Source organism: Pundamilia nyererei, unplaced genomic scaffold (assembly GCF_000239375.1).
Source record: "Pundamilia nyererei isolate P.nyererei 1_Seehausen unplaced genomic scaffold, PunNye1.0 scaffold00221, whole genome shotgun sequence".
Classification (NCBI taxonomy): Eukaryota; Metazoa; Chordata; class Actinopteri; order Cichliformes; family Cichlidae; genus Pundamilia; species Pundamilia nyererei.
Window position 1 is genome coordinate 913,277 of NW_005187622.1, and position 16,061 is coordinate 929,337.

A 16,061-nucleotide genomic window follows, 5' to 3' on the forward strand; every position below is an offset into this window, starting at 1 on the left:
CAGAGCAATGAGACAAAATTACACACACTTCCACTCTCACAGGTAAAACAGCAGTAACAGACCATCACCATAGAAACACTCTCGCACACGCTCATTGGACACCGAACGGACAAACCAACTGGTCACAGTTTCAGTGTTTCTTCATTTGAATAAATAATGTGACCTTTGATTGGACTAAAACTAGAAAACATCATGGCTTTTATTTTGAAAGAATACTTTCTTACTATTTGTTTCCTGTTTTGTTTTGGTCCCTGAAGGATTTTCTCTCAGAGTCTGACAATCATCTGAGATAAAAAAAAAAAAAAAATTCTCTGTTAAATCTTTTAATTTTCTGCTTCTTTTCACCTTAAATGTGACTTTTTTCAGTCCCTGTTTGTCTGCTCTCTGATTGTGAGAACCATGAGTACCAATCTCTGCTCAGTGGCTGCAGCAGCGTCAGCATTTCAGTCCATTTGTACGCGGAAAGCGCTGATTTCCATTGGCCGCAGCTGTGCGATGCGCGGCGGATGCTGTTGTTGGGCAGTCTCTGGCTCGTCGTCAGCTCGCAGCAGCGTGAGACCCGACCGACGGACTGATCGGAACTGAAGCGGAGAGAAAAGGTCGTCCAGGTTCACCTGGAAACACAACAAGAAGAAAATTAAGTCATACAATCTTTTAATGTCATTTTAAATCTTAAATAAATGGCGAGCGTGTCATCACCTCTTCATGCTCGCTCCACGTGCACTGAGGCGCCGGCTCGGGGGCGGTGCTACAGTCAAACCCCTTCCTGTGGAGGAACAGGGCGGTTTCCTGTGATGGTGTATCTGCTTCCTGTTTACACAAACACAGGTGATCGATTCGCGCTGATCGAGAACCTTGACAGGAAGTTTGAGCCACAGGTGTTTCCTTACCGTTACCGCAGTGACATCACACAGGTTATTATCTCATCATTTATTTTATACCTGTACTCCAGGTGCATCTCTCACCTGCGTGTCCTCCAGCGTCCTCAGGTTCAGCAGGTGGATGTCGCACGGCAGCGACAAGTGGAGTGGCTGGAAAGGGCGGAGCTTTGGCAGCTGGCTGTTGCTGGTAGCAACCATGGTCATGGGCGGGTGGCAGAGGGAGAGGGAGGCCAGGTGGGCAAGCAGCGACAGGTGATCAACTGAGGCTCCTCCCACTTCCTGTCAGAACAAAAACACAATAAAACCAGAGTGAGAAAAAATATTTGTTGTTATTGTCGAAGCTCCGACGGCAGTTTGTTTCTGTGTCATTACAGTAAAGTAATCAAGTCACCTTTGATTTAAAAACAAAAGCGAAAAAGTGATGAGCGTTGATCTCACAAAACACTGTGCCGTGAGACTAGGCCCCACCGACAAATCTAGCTATTATTTTTGCCAACTATTATTTCTGTCCCTTACCTTAGCCCCGCCCCCACGGTCCTCCAGCAGCAAGTGGTACAGGCTCGCTGTCAGCTTGTTGTCGGTGACACCCTGCCCAAGGCCGCGGTTATCGTCCTGTTGCAGGCGCCGGTCCAACACCAGCTCCAGTTCACCTGCACAGTTAAGGAGTCACACAGGTCAAAGGTCAACACACCAACTGCAGTGACTCTTTAAACAGCAACGTTACTGATCTGATAATTTTGCTACTATTAAAACAGAATAGAAATGTGATGTAAACTGTGGGCTCACCTGGTTTGAGTGACGCGACACCCTGACTCTGAGCCGACAGCAGCGACAGGCGACTCGTCGAGTCCTGCAGGAATACCGCTGATGTCATCGGGTAGAAGTTAGCCTGCAGGGGGAGCTTCGCCAGCGTTCGACGCTGCTGCATCTATACCGATAACAGATCAATACTCAGTAAGGAATCACAGAAGGGACTGCATTTCAAAATAAAAGCAGCAGAATTGTGTAAAAACCTGGAAACCGTTGAGGTCAGAGTAGAAGCGGTTGCCACTGGCAACGTCACTAACAATCTTCATGACGAGCTCACGATTGACCTGAGACCGAATGTCCACCAAGTTTGAAATCTCCAGGGATTTCCCAGCATGCCCTGGGACAGGCAGGCAGAGCAGACGCTTAAGAATTATTCAAAGCAAATTCATATTTACAATCATTTATAATTTATTTTATAAATTTATGAATGAAGTCATTACCATCCAGGTGGAAGAGTCGCACTGTGTGTGTAAAGTGTGGGAAATGGGAAGTGATGTCAGAGAAGATGGGACCTCTGGAGATGCGGACCAATGGAGGTTCAGAGGATGTATAGAGCTGCAGGAGACATTAACAACAAGTCAGAGGACAGAGCGAGAGCGAGAGTTTCAGGTGTGTTCATGCTGGTCTCACCTGAGCCCCCTCATCCGCGGGCAGGAACAGGTAGGCCCCGCTCTTGTCCCGGGATCCGGTTCTGGTTCCGTACCACAGGAACTGAACCTGGATCTTACGGACTAGACCAGACTGCAGGCGGAGCTTCTGGATTTCAAAGTAAAAGCAGGTCAACAAAAAGAAAAAGAAACCTTATTTTGAAAATAAGATGATATCTAACCACACATGATTTTATTCACATTTTGTTTTCTTCTTTGCTGGTTTTGAAGGTGTAATCGTACAGAAACTGAAGCAATCTTGACTCAGATTTTTACATTTTATAGTCATGTTTTTGAATTTTCATTATTTTTAATCCCTTTTACTGAATGTATCAGTTCTTACAATTTGTTACTAAGAACATGGAAGTCTGCCAACAACATTCACACAACAGACTTTTAGTTTGAAAATCCTGACCTCCAGCAGGCCCGTTTCAGGTGAGCTCCATATCTGGACGTGTTTGTTGCTAAGTGACAGGGGTGTGTCTGCCTCAGATCCTTGAAGGCTGGACACCTGGAAGTGCTCGGTGTGGATATCTAGCGGGTTGCCACGACGATGGACTGTGTAGCGTGCCCGAGGGGTGGAGCCAGAGGATGCTTTGGTCACATGGTACACGACGAGTGACAGAGGAGGAAGTTCAGCCACGAAGGAGAGCTAGAGTGAGAGAAGAGGAAGTTAAAGCAAACCGCAGTGATCAATAACCTGATCAGTGAGCTGGTTCTCACCTGGAAAGTGTCTGTGGATGGCCGGCTTGGCTCCGCCCACACCGCAGAGATCTGAGTGGACATTTGTCGGCCCGTTTCAGCGTCAATAACCTGTGCGTCCGGAGAGTCAACGACGACGCTGATGACAGAGGTACGGAGCTGCTCGGTGGGGTTAAAGATGATCAATGACCTGAAGCAGAATCCAATAATCAATAGAAGTGATTGCGATTGAAGTCAGCCGCTAACACGAGTTACTGACATTTACACTCCCAGAGGCCCGCCATTTTTTTCTCACTAATTTTATTACTTTTTAAAGACACTCTTTCTACTTTATTGTTTTGTGTTTTGACATAAAGACGATCGTCTAAAATCTGAACTGTAAATACAAAATTGAGATTATATCTGCTCTTTCCCCCCTTTGTTCAATTTACACATTCACAATATGAAAAGTATTAATAAAGCTCAGTTTAAACAGCAGTAGTAAAATAATAAAATAACCGGATTATTTCATTATTAAATTCACACCTTAAAATTTTTTTTAAAAAGGGGAAAAAAAGGCCTCTTCAGTTCCACCCACATACCTCGGCTCATAACTGAGTGAGAGCGTGGTCTTCTGAGGCAGAGCGTCCTGCGCCGAGATCACTTCGTCCTGGAGGAAAGTCACAACATTAAAACAGTTTATCGTTTCTAACATTAAAACTTTCTAAACTCATCTTTTAACTTCAAAAGTTACTAAAGTCAGTGAAGCCTCGTTAAGGAGTAAAGACATGGAGGATGGCCTGAGGATCTGCACCAAGGCCCAGTATGACATAAAGAAGGATTATTGTGAACTAAGCTGCTCCACCAAGAATAAAAACATGGACTTGGATATAAATCACGTTAAAGGATGAAAGCATTAAAAACATTCTTCATAAATATATGAAGTCCAGAGGAAAGTTAAAAGTCACCATTTGTAAGAAGGGCTTTGATTGGTCGTGGTGATATTGGCTCTTGTCCAATAGGAGCAGCCAATGAGCGGAGCTCTGCAACACCTGATGTAGATTCAGGATCGACTGGAATAACCTGGAAAACAAACAAACATTAGCTAAAATTTTCTGTTTCTTTATGTTTTTTCCTTTAATTTTAAATTCAGGAAACAGTTCAATATTTAAAGTCTCCAAACACACGACAACTGAGAGTCTACACGGCAAAAACATGCCAGCAACACGCTTATTTAACAGGAGCGATGGACTATTAGTGTTAGATGCTAAATCTAGATGAATGGGTGTCATGGGAGGCTAATGCTAAATGCTAACTGCACACACTAGATGTGGTGGTACCTGTTACCGTTGCCAGTGGCGACGCCGTCCTTCAACAGAAAGCATGGAGGAAACAAATGAGACAAAAAAAACAGGCTAATGCTAAAAATAATACACAGATACAGGTGATGCTAACACTGATGTGCTGTGAAAAGGTATTTTTTCCCCATACCTGATATTTCTTTGCAGTTTTGTTACACTTAAATATTTAACAAATTTTGATATTAGGCAATTTGTTTAAATAGAAAATGAATCTGTTTAAATTATAACTTTATTTATTAAGAAAAAATGTTATCCTGTGTGAAAAAGTAATTATCCCTCTTGTTTAATTATGAAGTAACTGTGATTGAGCACATTTTTTGGAAAGTTGAGCTCAGTTTCACTGCCACTCACAGACCTGACTCCTGGTAGACCTGCTGAATCAGAACTCACTTAAACAGAAACTGTTTTACAAACTGAAGCAGGCTAAAGGATCTCACGGGAGAATTCTAGAGGAAAACCACTGCTACCAAAAAGGCTTGTCTCACATATGCCAGAAAACATATGGATGATCCCGAGATTGCTGGGAAAATACTCTGTGGGGGGGAAAAAAGCTGCACCTTGATTCCGTTCCATTACATCTGGCATCAAACTAACAGCACTTCATAAAAAGATCATCAGAGCAACAGATGGGGGTGGTAGTGTGACGGTCTGGGCTGCTTTGGTCCTTTGGGACCTGTACGAGTTGCTGTAATTAATAAAACCACACATTTGTGGGTTATGCAGCAAGACAATGATCCAAAACACGCTAGCAACTCACCCCTCTAACTCAAAACAAAATCTAACTTTTAGGGTGACCGTTCATGTTAGGAAACCCTGCAGTGTAGCTGAATTATTACAATTCTGCAAAGAGGAATGGGCCAACACTATCACTTCTTACGATAAAAGGGAAAAACAAGACTTTATCTCAAATGCTACATTCCAGTTCTTGCTGCCAAGGCTGACAGAATCAGTTATTAGGTTTAGGGAGCAATTATTTCGATTTTTTTTTTTTTTTTTTTAAACACAGGAACAGATCAGCAGTTTTCCCTTAATAAATGAAATCATTTAGATATCATTATTTAAACACCGTATTTTGTATTTTCTCAGGTCATTTTTGTCAGTTTAAAAAAGTTATAAAAGCAATTCACTAAAGAAAGTGCTGTACATATTTTCTTCTATTATTCCACCCTCCTTGCTAATGTGTCTACTGCAAGCTTCAACGGTTACCTGGCTGTTCTTTCACACGGCAGAGATTAATGCTCTGTTTGTGTTTGATTGACCTTTTAATAAGTTAAATGTATTGCTTTTATTTCCCGATTATCTTAACATGCTACTTTGCTAACATGAAGTAACTACCTGGTACCATAGTCAACCACCACATGTTCCCGTTCAGTGCCAGCGACGGCGTCATGGTGTTGGAAGAGCGCCAGGTTCCGCCTCCCCGTTGTCAGCCACTGGAAGTACTCACGTGCTGGAAAATTTTCAGCCAGACGACCATCGCTATGGGAACGACGCATCTCAGCCAGTGTCAGGCTGAAGAGGATTTCTGTTGCTCTGACACAGAAAGAAGACTCAGACAGTCACCATAAAAATAAAGACAACATCACGATGTGTATCGTGTAACCACACAGAGCGGCGGTACCTCAGCGTGGCCTCCAGCTTCCTGTCGAGGCGTTTGTAAAATGGCCGGGATGTGAAGTACCCAGTCCAGTAGTGATCGTCTCGGTCGGCATACGAGAAGAAGTCTCCTCGGAGCTTCGGCAGAGTCGTTCTCGTGGTGCTCAGACGCCGATGAAGAGCCTGGAAGTAATCAGAAAGCGTCCCGAAACGAGCCTGAAAATAAGAGAAGAGGAAAGCTGTCGATCAGCGAAGAGCTGATGTTGCTGACTTGACTGTTTGCACTGATAACAACCTCATTCGCTTTCTTTGTCACTTTTGTATTGTATGTCCAGATGTTGTTTCAGAATATTTTAGATATCATGAATCATATTTGTGTTTGCCATTTTTCACATGAGACATAAACACACTGATAGTTTTTAATCACATCAATTTTTGAAACAACAATGGCCAGAGTTGTGATTCATTATAATAATAATTTTAAAAAACTCTTTTGCATGGGTATTTACTGGATATTAGTGTGACATTCAACAAATGGAAAATAAAATAAAATATTCTAGAAAAGTGATCGAGACCCTGTGGAACTGCGTCAAGTTTGTCTGAGTCATTTTTGCAAAGAGAAACCTATTTGTCAGGCAGTAATGATAAATATTAGCAGGCAAAAAATCACACGTGGAGTTCCACATGGCTGCGTACTCGGGCCTCTTCAAGAACAGCAAAGACCAACATAATGTCTCCAAATGTTGATAATCAGTTGGTCCCACCTGGGAACCAGGTGTCCTGGGAGCTCACCTTGATGTGGAGCTCTGGGTGCTGGTTGAAGTAATCAAAGAGTTTCTGGTAGTTGTTGAACTGAACGTCCCACTCGCTTGACTCAACGTATCGAAAGTCATCGCCAAGAGGAACAAGAAGGACAGATGAGCGAAAGAGTCGCGACTTCTGACGGTATTGATCCAGCAGGAGGAGCGCTCTGAGAGGACGACAGGTGGATCAATAAAAGCTCTGATCAATCAGAGTGATTATTAACAACAAAACTAGCAGAAATACAGCAAAGTAACCGAAGAAGAAGAGAAGCTGCTATGTTAAATTAATGAAGTTTGTTAGAAAACTATTTGTATTATCACTGTCATTCTAGAAAATGACAATGATAATACAATAACCTTTACTCTACTTAGAATACCTGAAATTCAAAATAAAGGTTAAAAAAAGAAAATGTCAAGGAAAAATTAAAAGAAGAAAAGGAAAATAAAACTAAAAAAGATTAAAAAAGCAATCAAAATTTAAAATGTCAAGAAAAAAGTTCAAAGGAAGAAAAATAAAAAACTTAAAAAGGTGGAAATTATGTTAAAACATAAAACATCCATGAAACAGTTTTGAATAAAAAATTTCAATTTATTTTCAATAAAATTGCTTAATGTAAAAAAAAAAGTTTAAAACAATTTTAAAAGTTGCCTAAATTTGAATGGTAAATAAATAAATAACTGAATCACGAAAATTCCTTAAAAATGAAAGTAAAATAAAATAAAATAACCCTTCTTTTAAAAAGAAGAACGCTCCAAAATTCAATAATACACCTAATGATGATGATGATGATGATGATGATGATGATGATGATGATGATGATGATAATAATAATAATAATAATAATAATAATAATAATAATAACATAATAATAATAATATTGTTATTCTCTTTGGCCCCGCTTCCTGCTCACCTCTCATGGACATTCTGGTCTGTGATTGGCTTTGGTGGGATCTTCCATGGACAGAAGGTCCGTCTCCCAGGCAACCGCTGGAAGTCAAACTGACAGCAGACCGCTGGGTTTGGACCGCATGTGTGCGGCACATCATAGCTGTAGAAGGGCATCATGTGACATGTGATGTCACTACGGGAGGAGGAGTCTGATGGACAGGAAGTGGGCAGAATTAAACACTCTAACTGCCCCTTTTCCTTCTTGTATTTCATTGGTTATTAATAAAGTTTTTTGACTATATTTTCTTCAGTAACACCATTAAATTAAAAAAATTAATAAAAATCTGAATTTAATCCACATTTTTAAATGACTTACAATATTTAATCATTTAAATTATTATTTCAAATATTTGTCAAAATTCCAAATGTTTTGTATTGTTCATGATTAATTTTTCCATCACTGAAAAAACATTATTTACCCCAGCTTTGTCGCCATAGAAACTCGAGGGTCTGTTGCTGGGCAAAGTGCTTCTTGATAGAGTAGTGAACTCTCTGGATGAGCATGTTGTGAAGCCCCGCCCCCTTCAGCAGGTACGCCATAGAGGGGGAGTGGCCAAATGGGTCGATGGCCCAGCCGCTCCTCGGCTTCACACCTGCACAGAGAAAACGCCACGGTTAAGCACGCGAACAGGAACACATCATCACAACAACGTGCCAAACAGGGGAGTCATGTGACCCAGGTGTTTCTGCAGCCACTGGTGTCCCTCCATCAGCTGATCCAGCATAGCGAAGTAATGAGAGTTTGCCTCATCGGGCATCACCCAGCCGCCCGTTACCAGCTCCAACTGCCCCGCCTCCACCAGGCTGGCCAATCACACGAAAGGAAACAGAAAACAGGGGAAAAAATGGCTTCAAATGATGAAAATATATATTTTTTTAATTACAAAAATTAACAGAAAGAATTTAGTTACATTTATTTAAGCAGGTTAAAACTTCCAAGTTTTTATTTTAAAGGAAATATGACATAAGAGAAAAATTGAAATTAAACTGAAAGGAAAATTCAGAATAAGCAAGAAACAGCTTACAATTTTAGTTATAGTTTAAAAAAATAAAGTCTGCTTCTGTTTTTTTCCTCCCAGCTGTTACAATAAAGTTTAACATTCAGACAGCCACAATTTTCTGGGGTTAGCATCCATTTAAGGATGACATCTTGTACGACGGTCTGACTGAAGGATTTCAACAAAACTGAAAGGCGCTGATATCACTCTGGTTGTAAAAGAGGAAGAAAACTACATCGCAGCCATGTCTGGAGGGTCAGTGAAGTCATGCTAGCTGACATTATGCTACTTGATGGTTAGCTACAGAGCTCTGGTTAGACTAACATTAACACATTAGCATTAATGAAGATAGAGGATGAGGGTTAAACTGTTTTAACAGCCGCCATCACAAGACAGGAAGTAGTTGCTGAAAACAGAGCCAATGTTCAAAAAAAGAGAAGGTCTGAGAGGATTGCCCCACAGCACGAGGTTGTTATTAATCTGCTGCTGAGCGCTTTACGTTTATATTAGAAAGTCCTGATCCTGAGCTTCATGTCCACTGAAATCTTCTGAATCCTTCAAATATTTGGGAAGCTGTGATGGGCTGTGATTTTAAAAACTGAGCATACAGACGAGCTGCACATGAACAGTGCTGATAAAAAGCTAGAGAGGACGAGAATGATGACTGCTGGGTTTTTGGATGGAGGCTGGTGTCTGCAGCATGTTATAAAGAGATGAGACTCAAAGCAGACGCTCAGACTAGAGAGGGGGGAAATGGCATCAGATACAGACTCAATGAACATAAAATGTCTGCAGCTCGACTCCTGAGCTCTGCACATCCTTGCCTGTGTTTATCACTTCATTTTATTTTTGTGCTTCCTCCTGTTTTCCAGATGTTTCTGGTATTTAAACAACATTGGTTAATTGTTTAATTTTCAGAAAAAGAAATGAAGAATAATTACTTTTGGTTTTTCTGGACATGTTCAGAAGTGACTGGAAAAAAAAAAACAACCAACCAAACAAAAAAACCCAAACAAACATGAAAATGAAAGGAAGCTTGAGGAGAAGTTACCGTTTGACTGCTGCTCTCTTCTGGTCGTCGATGTCGTTCCACCACTTGGAGAAATAACTGATTTCAGCCCAGATTAACTTCCTCCTGAGGAGCAGAAAACATGACATGATCGATAATCTGTCAGGAACTCGATCAATAAACAGCATCACGAAGCACAAACTGATAAAGAAATCAAACTTCTGATAAACTTAATGTAAATAAGTTTTATTTTGGAAAAATATGAAGATCATTTCTTCCTATTCAGAGTCAAACCAACATCAGTCTGTGCTGCTGTGTCTTTGTTTCACGTCATGATTTTTGTTTTTGTGTTTTATTGTTGTTGTTTTATCGTCAGTCTGATCTGTATTTTATTCCTGATCTCATTGGATGATGGCAAAACTCATACTTCACATCATACTTTTTTATAAAACTCCAAACATTTTTAACAGGTGTCTAAAATGATCTAATTTCTGTGTCATGGTGGGAAAACCAAAGAAAAAAAACATAAATAAATACATTTACACCATCAGAGAACAGAATGTTGGGTGGGGTTGTTTTCAGCTAGCCTGGTTATGGAGGTTGATTTTAACCTTCTCTGTGGTTAATAAAAACATTAATATAATAAGATGCAAATCTGCTGATAAATGCTGCTTTAATATTAAACCTGACTTTAGTGTTAGGTTTAGGAAGCCGTCTGTGAGGCGCGTCAGTGCACAGGAAGTGGGCGTACCTGCTGTCCTCGCTCAGTTTGACCACCATGTTGTCGAGGATGTGTCTCGTCTGGTCGTGGTAGTACGCGTCGAACGTCTTTATCCAGCCTGTGACAACAAGAACAAAAAAAACCAAATCACCTCCACGTGTTAGTTCAGCCACCGTCACGCCATCAGAGTCTCAGAGTCTCACTCACCAGGGTCGTTGTGTGAATGTGGAATCAGGAAGAGCTCCAGAGGTTGCTCCGACCACTCGTCGCCCTTGTAAGTGATCTCAAAGCCCTGCTTCCAGGGACCGCCATCGGGGTTATCGAAGGGCAGGAGGTCATAAACATCCAGCAGCTGATGGAGGAGGGGTTATTATTAAAACTTTATTTCTATGTTAATAAAAACTTTGAATATGTTAATAAAGATTTACACACGTTTTCCTTTGAATATTTATATTTATTGTAACTTTCAGTTCTTCATTCAAACTTACGAAACCCATTTAAACTAAAAAATAAAATCGTTATTAATGTATCCATCTGATGATTTTATCATGATTTTATCAATAAGAGAAACTCTCTGTCTCCAGACTCCAGCACTATGAACCCTCCGTGGTCAGAGTTCAAGCTGTTCTCATCAAGATTCTTTTATTTAATTTTGTTCTAATCAATAAAAGGAGACAGTTCTCAAACACAGGAAGTCCAAGGAGGATGTCCAGCAGACAGTGAGGTAACCCCTCTGATGTTAGCATGACTTTTCAAACTAGAGGTGGACACACTCAAACAACCGTTACTCTGCATAAAAATATTTGCTGGGATGCTATTCTAGATATTCAGAGAGTGAAAAAAGGACATTTCTGTCCTTACAGGCTGGATGTGTGCCAGTGTAACTTTCATAGTTTAGTGTATTATAATCTACAGAGATCAGAATGTGTGTTGGTATGTGAGGAGGATGAACTTTCACAGTGTATTCACCAGAGGTGCCAAACCAGAATCACGTAACTGTGACGTCAAGGAACCAAAGGTAAACAGGAAGCACGAACACATCCATGAAACTGACACAGTGTGTGCGAGCTGCTCGTTTACATCCACACCAGAGTGTTCTGAAAGATTCCCTGAGCCTGTGTTTGGATGCTGAACATCATTGATTTACTTTTTTATTTATTCAGCAGCTACATGCTAAACATGCTAACCATATCTGCCTGTGTTCAGGGTCAAATACTTTTAAGATCAATAAATTTTATCTTAAATAAGTGTTTGATTCATTTGACATTACAGCCGATCCACGCCAACGCCATGTTAGTCACACGTTAAACTGCTGGTTCCCGTTTGATAAAGTGTTGATATCAGCGTCTTTAAATAAAAAGTAATAAAAAATTAAAAACTTGAGTAAATGTTGTCAGTTAAATCTTCTAAAGTTGAGACAGAACAAAATATAAATGTAAAATTTTGCAGACCTGAACTCCGTCCACTCCATCCTTCATCTCTTTAGCCAATCGGCAGCCAGGAAGAGCCTCACCCCTCCTGCCGAGGGCGGAGTCTATACTGTTGTTGGCTCTTTTCCACGCTTTGCTTTGGAGCAGAGTGTCACGGAGCATGGCAACCAATCGGTTGTTGTCGCTAAGGAGACGCTCCAACCCGTCAATCTTCTGCTGGAGGTGGGCCAAATCCTAAAAAACCCCAGAGATCTGATTGGTTCAATTTTTATAATTAGTTTGAATTCGTTTCTCTTTCCTTGGTAATGAAATATTTATATCATTTTAAAAGTTACCACTACCACTTATTATTATTATTATTATTGTTGTTGTTATTGTTGTTATTATGGGCCAATTTTATTTTTATTATTATTATTATGAATAATGACAAGAATCACAGCTAAAAAGAAAATTTAAGTTAATGTGAAAAAAAGAGTTTAAATTTTCTTTCTCACAAATGACACTATTTTGAAAATCCACAGGCTCTTATTGTGAAAAGAATTAAAACTCTTATGGACGCACCTCATCCACCTGTCCACCAGGTGGCTCCCCATATCGCTTAGACTCTGACCCCTGCATGAGGTCCAGCATGCGGTACAGTGACATCACAGCCACGCAGAAGATTCCGCCCACCAGAACCGCCAACATCCGACTCCTCTTCATCGCTATGACAACAAAGAAACACATTTTCTATCAGTTAACTTTTTTTTTTCCCAATAATTTCTGCTTTGATTTTTAGGAAAACTGTAAGTTGTATGTCATGTAATAATTTTTATACATTACACTTATTTTATAATGTGCATGTGCAAAAATAATCAGGGTCATGAGCTCGATGCTGGAAATGTATTAAAAATGACCAAATAAAATTATTTTATTTAATTTCACTGATAAAACAACAGGTTGATCGTTCATGCTTAGCGGTGCAGTCGAGGCTCGTTCTGAGCAGGAAACACAGTTTAAAGTCAGGTCAGCACAAACAGACTGTGGAGACTTTGAACCTCAGAGTCCGTTTGTCAAAGTAAATATTTCAGAGCTGATATGAGAATTATTGACTGATGTTTTCTTATCAGTGCCCAGCAGCTGTCTGCTCTCACAGCTGCACCGGTTAAATGTTCAGAGAGCTGAAGGACTTATTTCTGTAATGTTTCACTGCTCAAGAGTTCAGAGGGACTAAAATAAACAAACTAAAAATAAATTACTGATCTTCTAACCACCTGCATCGGCCCAGAAGTTTACGATCATCTCTATGTTAGTGCCGCAGAGTAATCAGACTACTTTTAGGCTTGATGTGTTAATTCACTGTCTGACCTCTTTAAAGACTCCACAGACCCTGTGACCAATGGGACCACAACAGATGGACAGGGTCTGCCCGACAGGTAGGACACCTGACAGGTGAACCCCAGGCTGACCTGGCAGTCTAACACATGGTTCCTGTTTTTGTTCTTCTGTAGATCTGGAGGTTAAAGCAGTCGCTTCACCTGGCGTGACCTCTTCCTGCAGGAGGGCTGAATACTTCCTGACTGGCTGACACTGATGACAGACTATCAGCCGATAATTAAAGCGTTTATGGCCACAAATACAAAGAAGAAAAGGACCAATCACATGAAAGCTGCAGGTGTTCAGATCTAAGGCTATGAGATAGCATCTGAAAACACTCAGTCATGATTTCTTAGTCTGGAAGTGACGCTGCCTCCATGGATCAAATGGAGCGGCTCAGCTCACAGAGGCGATTTTTGACTTGTTAATGAATTCTGTGCAATTCTCCTGACTCGCTTTACTTGTCCTCTGCTTTGCATAACATACAATAGGAAGTCAGACATGTTGCAGGAATTTCATACTCTTTCCCTTTTTAAACAAAAAAAGGGGGGGGGGGAATCTTTAAAGAAATAAAAGATATGATCAGAAGATCTAAGAAAACTCAGTTTTAAACATGCTGGGGCTTTTAAATATCGGAGACCTCCAGAGATCTGGATGTTTCCATCTGTCCGTGCAGATGTGAACACTTTCCTTCCTGAGGACAGTGAACTCAGATTTTCTGCTGAAATAACTTCTTTTTTTTTTTTTTACTTTTCCTGAACCTGTTTTTCATTTCTGTGTCACTGCTCAGTCCAGGAAGATCAGTCATTTCCATAAAAGCAAAGTTTTCAGTCTCAAAACCAGCAGGTTAGCTCTGAGGGAGGAGTCAGTTTTTAGACATTAATAGAGTTCAGGAGGGTTACTGCACTGCTGCTGATATTATTAACAAGAAATAACACACACACACTCACTTTTTTGCACACTTGGAACTTTTCTTCATGAAGTTGCTACTAGTTCTACAAACTGTGCTGTAAACAGTAATGATGATGATGATAAAGTCCAGAGTGTAATAAAGAAATTTAACCGAGGTAAAAACTCAACTTAAATTAAATAAAATCATCTGATATGAGTATTAAGTTTAACTCTTTACACGTTTAAAAGCAAACATGCAGAGGAGAGCAGAGAGAGTCTGAGCAGGCAGAAAATGAACTGAAACCTTATTAATAATCATTAGTAAATGACGCAGAATCTCTGCTTTAAATATAAAGTACAACCTGCTGTCTGACATTTGAATTTTCCTTTACACAGATAAAAACATTTACATCAAAATATTATCATTAATCACAGTGCAGGAAAAACAGGCCGGACTCTCAGAAGTCCTCCTCTAGGATCCAGCTGTGCACTCCAAAGCAGAGAGTGAGTTACAGCACATTACAGACCGTTTACCTGGCTGTTTGAAAGTTTTTAAGCTTTTCTCCCATAAAGTCGACATCTGATGCCCTCCTCTGTACGCCCCAGAGTAGCTTGTACACATCCAGTCATTTTGTTCTGAAATGTGATGGTTCAGAAAAAAGCTTCAATGGTTCCTCCTAGCACACTTTCAGAAGGAAAGAGTTAAATGTGAGACTCGCTGTGTTATATTTAGTCTTTATGTTGTCAGCTGCTGTCTGGTTTCTGTGTTTTCTGTAAGCTGATTCATTTTAAAAAAAAGCACAAATTTCCTGCCAAAAACTTTACTAGCGAACAGGAAACGAAGCATCATGTGACGCACATCTGGAGAACATCCTCTGGCTCCAAACTCCGAGTTTAAAGGCGTGTTTGAAGAAATTTAATATGTGCAGACTTTTCACTTTTTAGTGCACATGAAGGAGAAAGCACAGTATTGAAGCGCTCACAGAGCATGACCCATAAAGTTACGTTTGTTTAAGTGTGTGTTTTTTCTTTAGGTTTACATTATTTGTCTAAACTCTGAGGTTTCCCATGTGTTCACTGGTTTTATGTCCTGTCCTCGTGTCTCGTGTACAGCAGCAGAGTGTCATTCCCTCTGTGGGACATTAAAAGGTGAGCACGTGATGAACAGGTGAGTTTCCGAGCTCGGATAAACTGCGCAAGTCTGCAGGGTTTCTGTGGATGTTTCACAATTTTCCTGCTCACAGGAAACTTTCACACGTTTCCTGCAGTAAAATCTGCCCGTCAGCTCTCCGGAGACCAAACAGCTGCTCTTTAAGTCAAACTTGTCACGCAGCAGTAAAACTGAGCAATAGAAATAATTTAGAATATTTTCACCTGCCGGCTCACCTGATGCTTTCCGCTGCAGGTCTAAGAACCTCCGACAGAAAATTCATCAAACTTTACTAACTTCCACTCAGACTTTTCCTTCCTTACTTCCGGGTGGTACAAACGCTGGCGGGTCTCGCGCTCCCCCTGCGTCTCGTGCCGCAGTTTACGTGCGCAATGACGACACTGCGTGACCTCAGCCTCCCGCGAAAACGAACCGAATAAAAAACAATAAATAAATTAAAAGTTTCTTAATAAAATCGAACAAAAATAAAGTTCGGACTTTTGGCAGAGTCAGACCAGCCTGCTTCTGCTGCTGCGCCTGCGCACTGCCGTTTGTTTTCTTTCCTGCTTGGTTGAGCTTACTCAGCACGACGTCACTTCCGTTGAGTCACGTGGTGTAAAGGTGGACCTGTTATAGTTGACTTTTTTCACCTGCTATTGTCACCTGCTCACATTAGGAACAGATCTTTGTTCGGTAACATTCTTTGTTTAATACGTTCTGAAAGAAAAACAAAGGTGGCTCTGTTTTATGCTCGTTTCATTGTTCAGAGGTGTTCTCT

At 40.7% G+C, this 16,061-nt stretch overlaps 1 protein-coding gene across 3 annotated transcripts; it reads right to left on the minus strand.

Moving 5' to 3' along the window:
* Positions 1-247: 247 nt before the first annotated feature.
* LOC102203883 (alpha-mannosidase 2-like) lies at positions 248-15,837 on the minus strand. Of its 3 annotated transcripts, none has more exons than XM_005748427.1 (24): positions 15,520-15,837; positions 12,448-12,590; positions 11,908-12,120; positions 10,664-10,808; positions 10,487-10,574; positions 9,778-9,861; positions 8,405-8,532; positions 8,148-8,321; positions 7,691-7,877; positions 6,769-6,946; positions 6,002-6,192; positions 5,716-5,913; positions 3,988-4,102; positions 3,622-3,689; positions 3,062-3,230; positions 2,754-2,990; positions 2,322-2,447; positions 2,132-2,246; positions 1,895-2,028; positions 1,668-1,809; positions 1,398-1,531; positions 966-1,160; positions 700-810; positions 248-614 (listed from the first exon to the last, which is right to left on the minus strand). In XM_005748427.1, the coding sequence occupies exons 2-24, from the start codon at positions 12,586-12,588 to the stop codon at positions 444-446; spliced, it is 3,444 nt and encodes a 1,147-aa protein (XP_005748484.1). In that variant the 5' UTR covers positions 12,589-12,590; positions 15,520-15,837; the 3' UTR covers positions 248-443. The 3 variants fall into 3 exon arrangements, with proteins under 3 accessions (XP_005748484.1, XP_013770209.1, XP_005748483.1); XM_013914755.1 differs by having other exon boundaries at positions 15,508-15,837; XM_005748426.2 differs by lacking the exon at positions 15,520-15,837 and adding an exon at positions 14,668-14,765.
* Between the last annotated feature and the right edge of the window lie 224 nt (positions 15,838-16,061).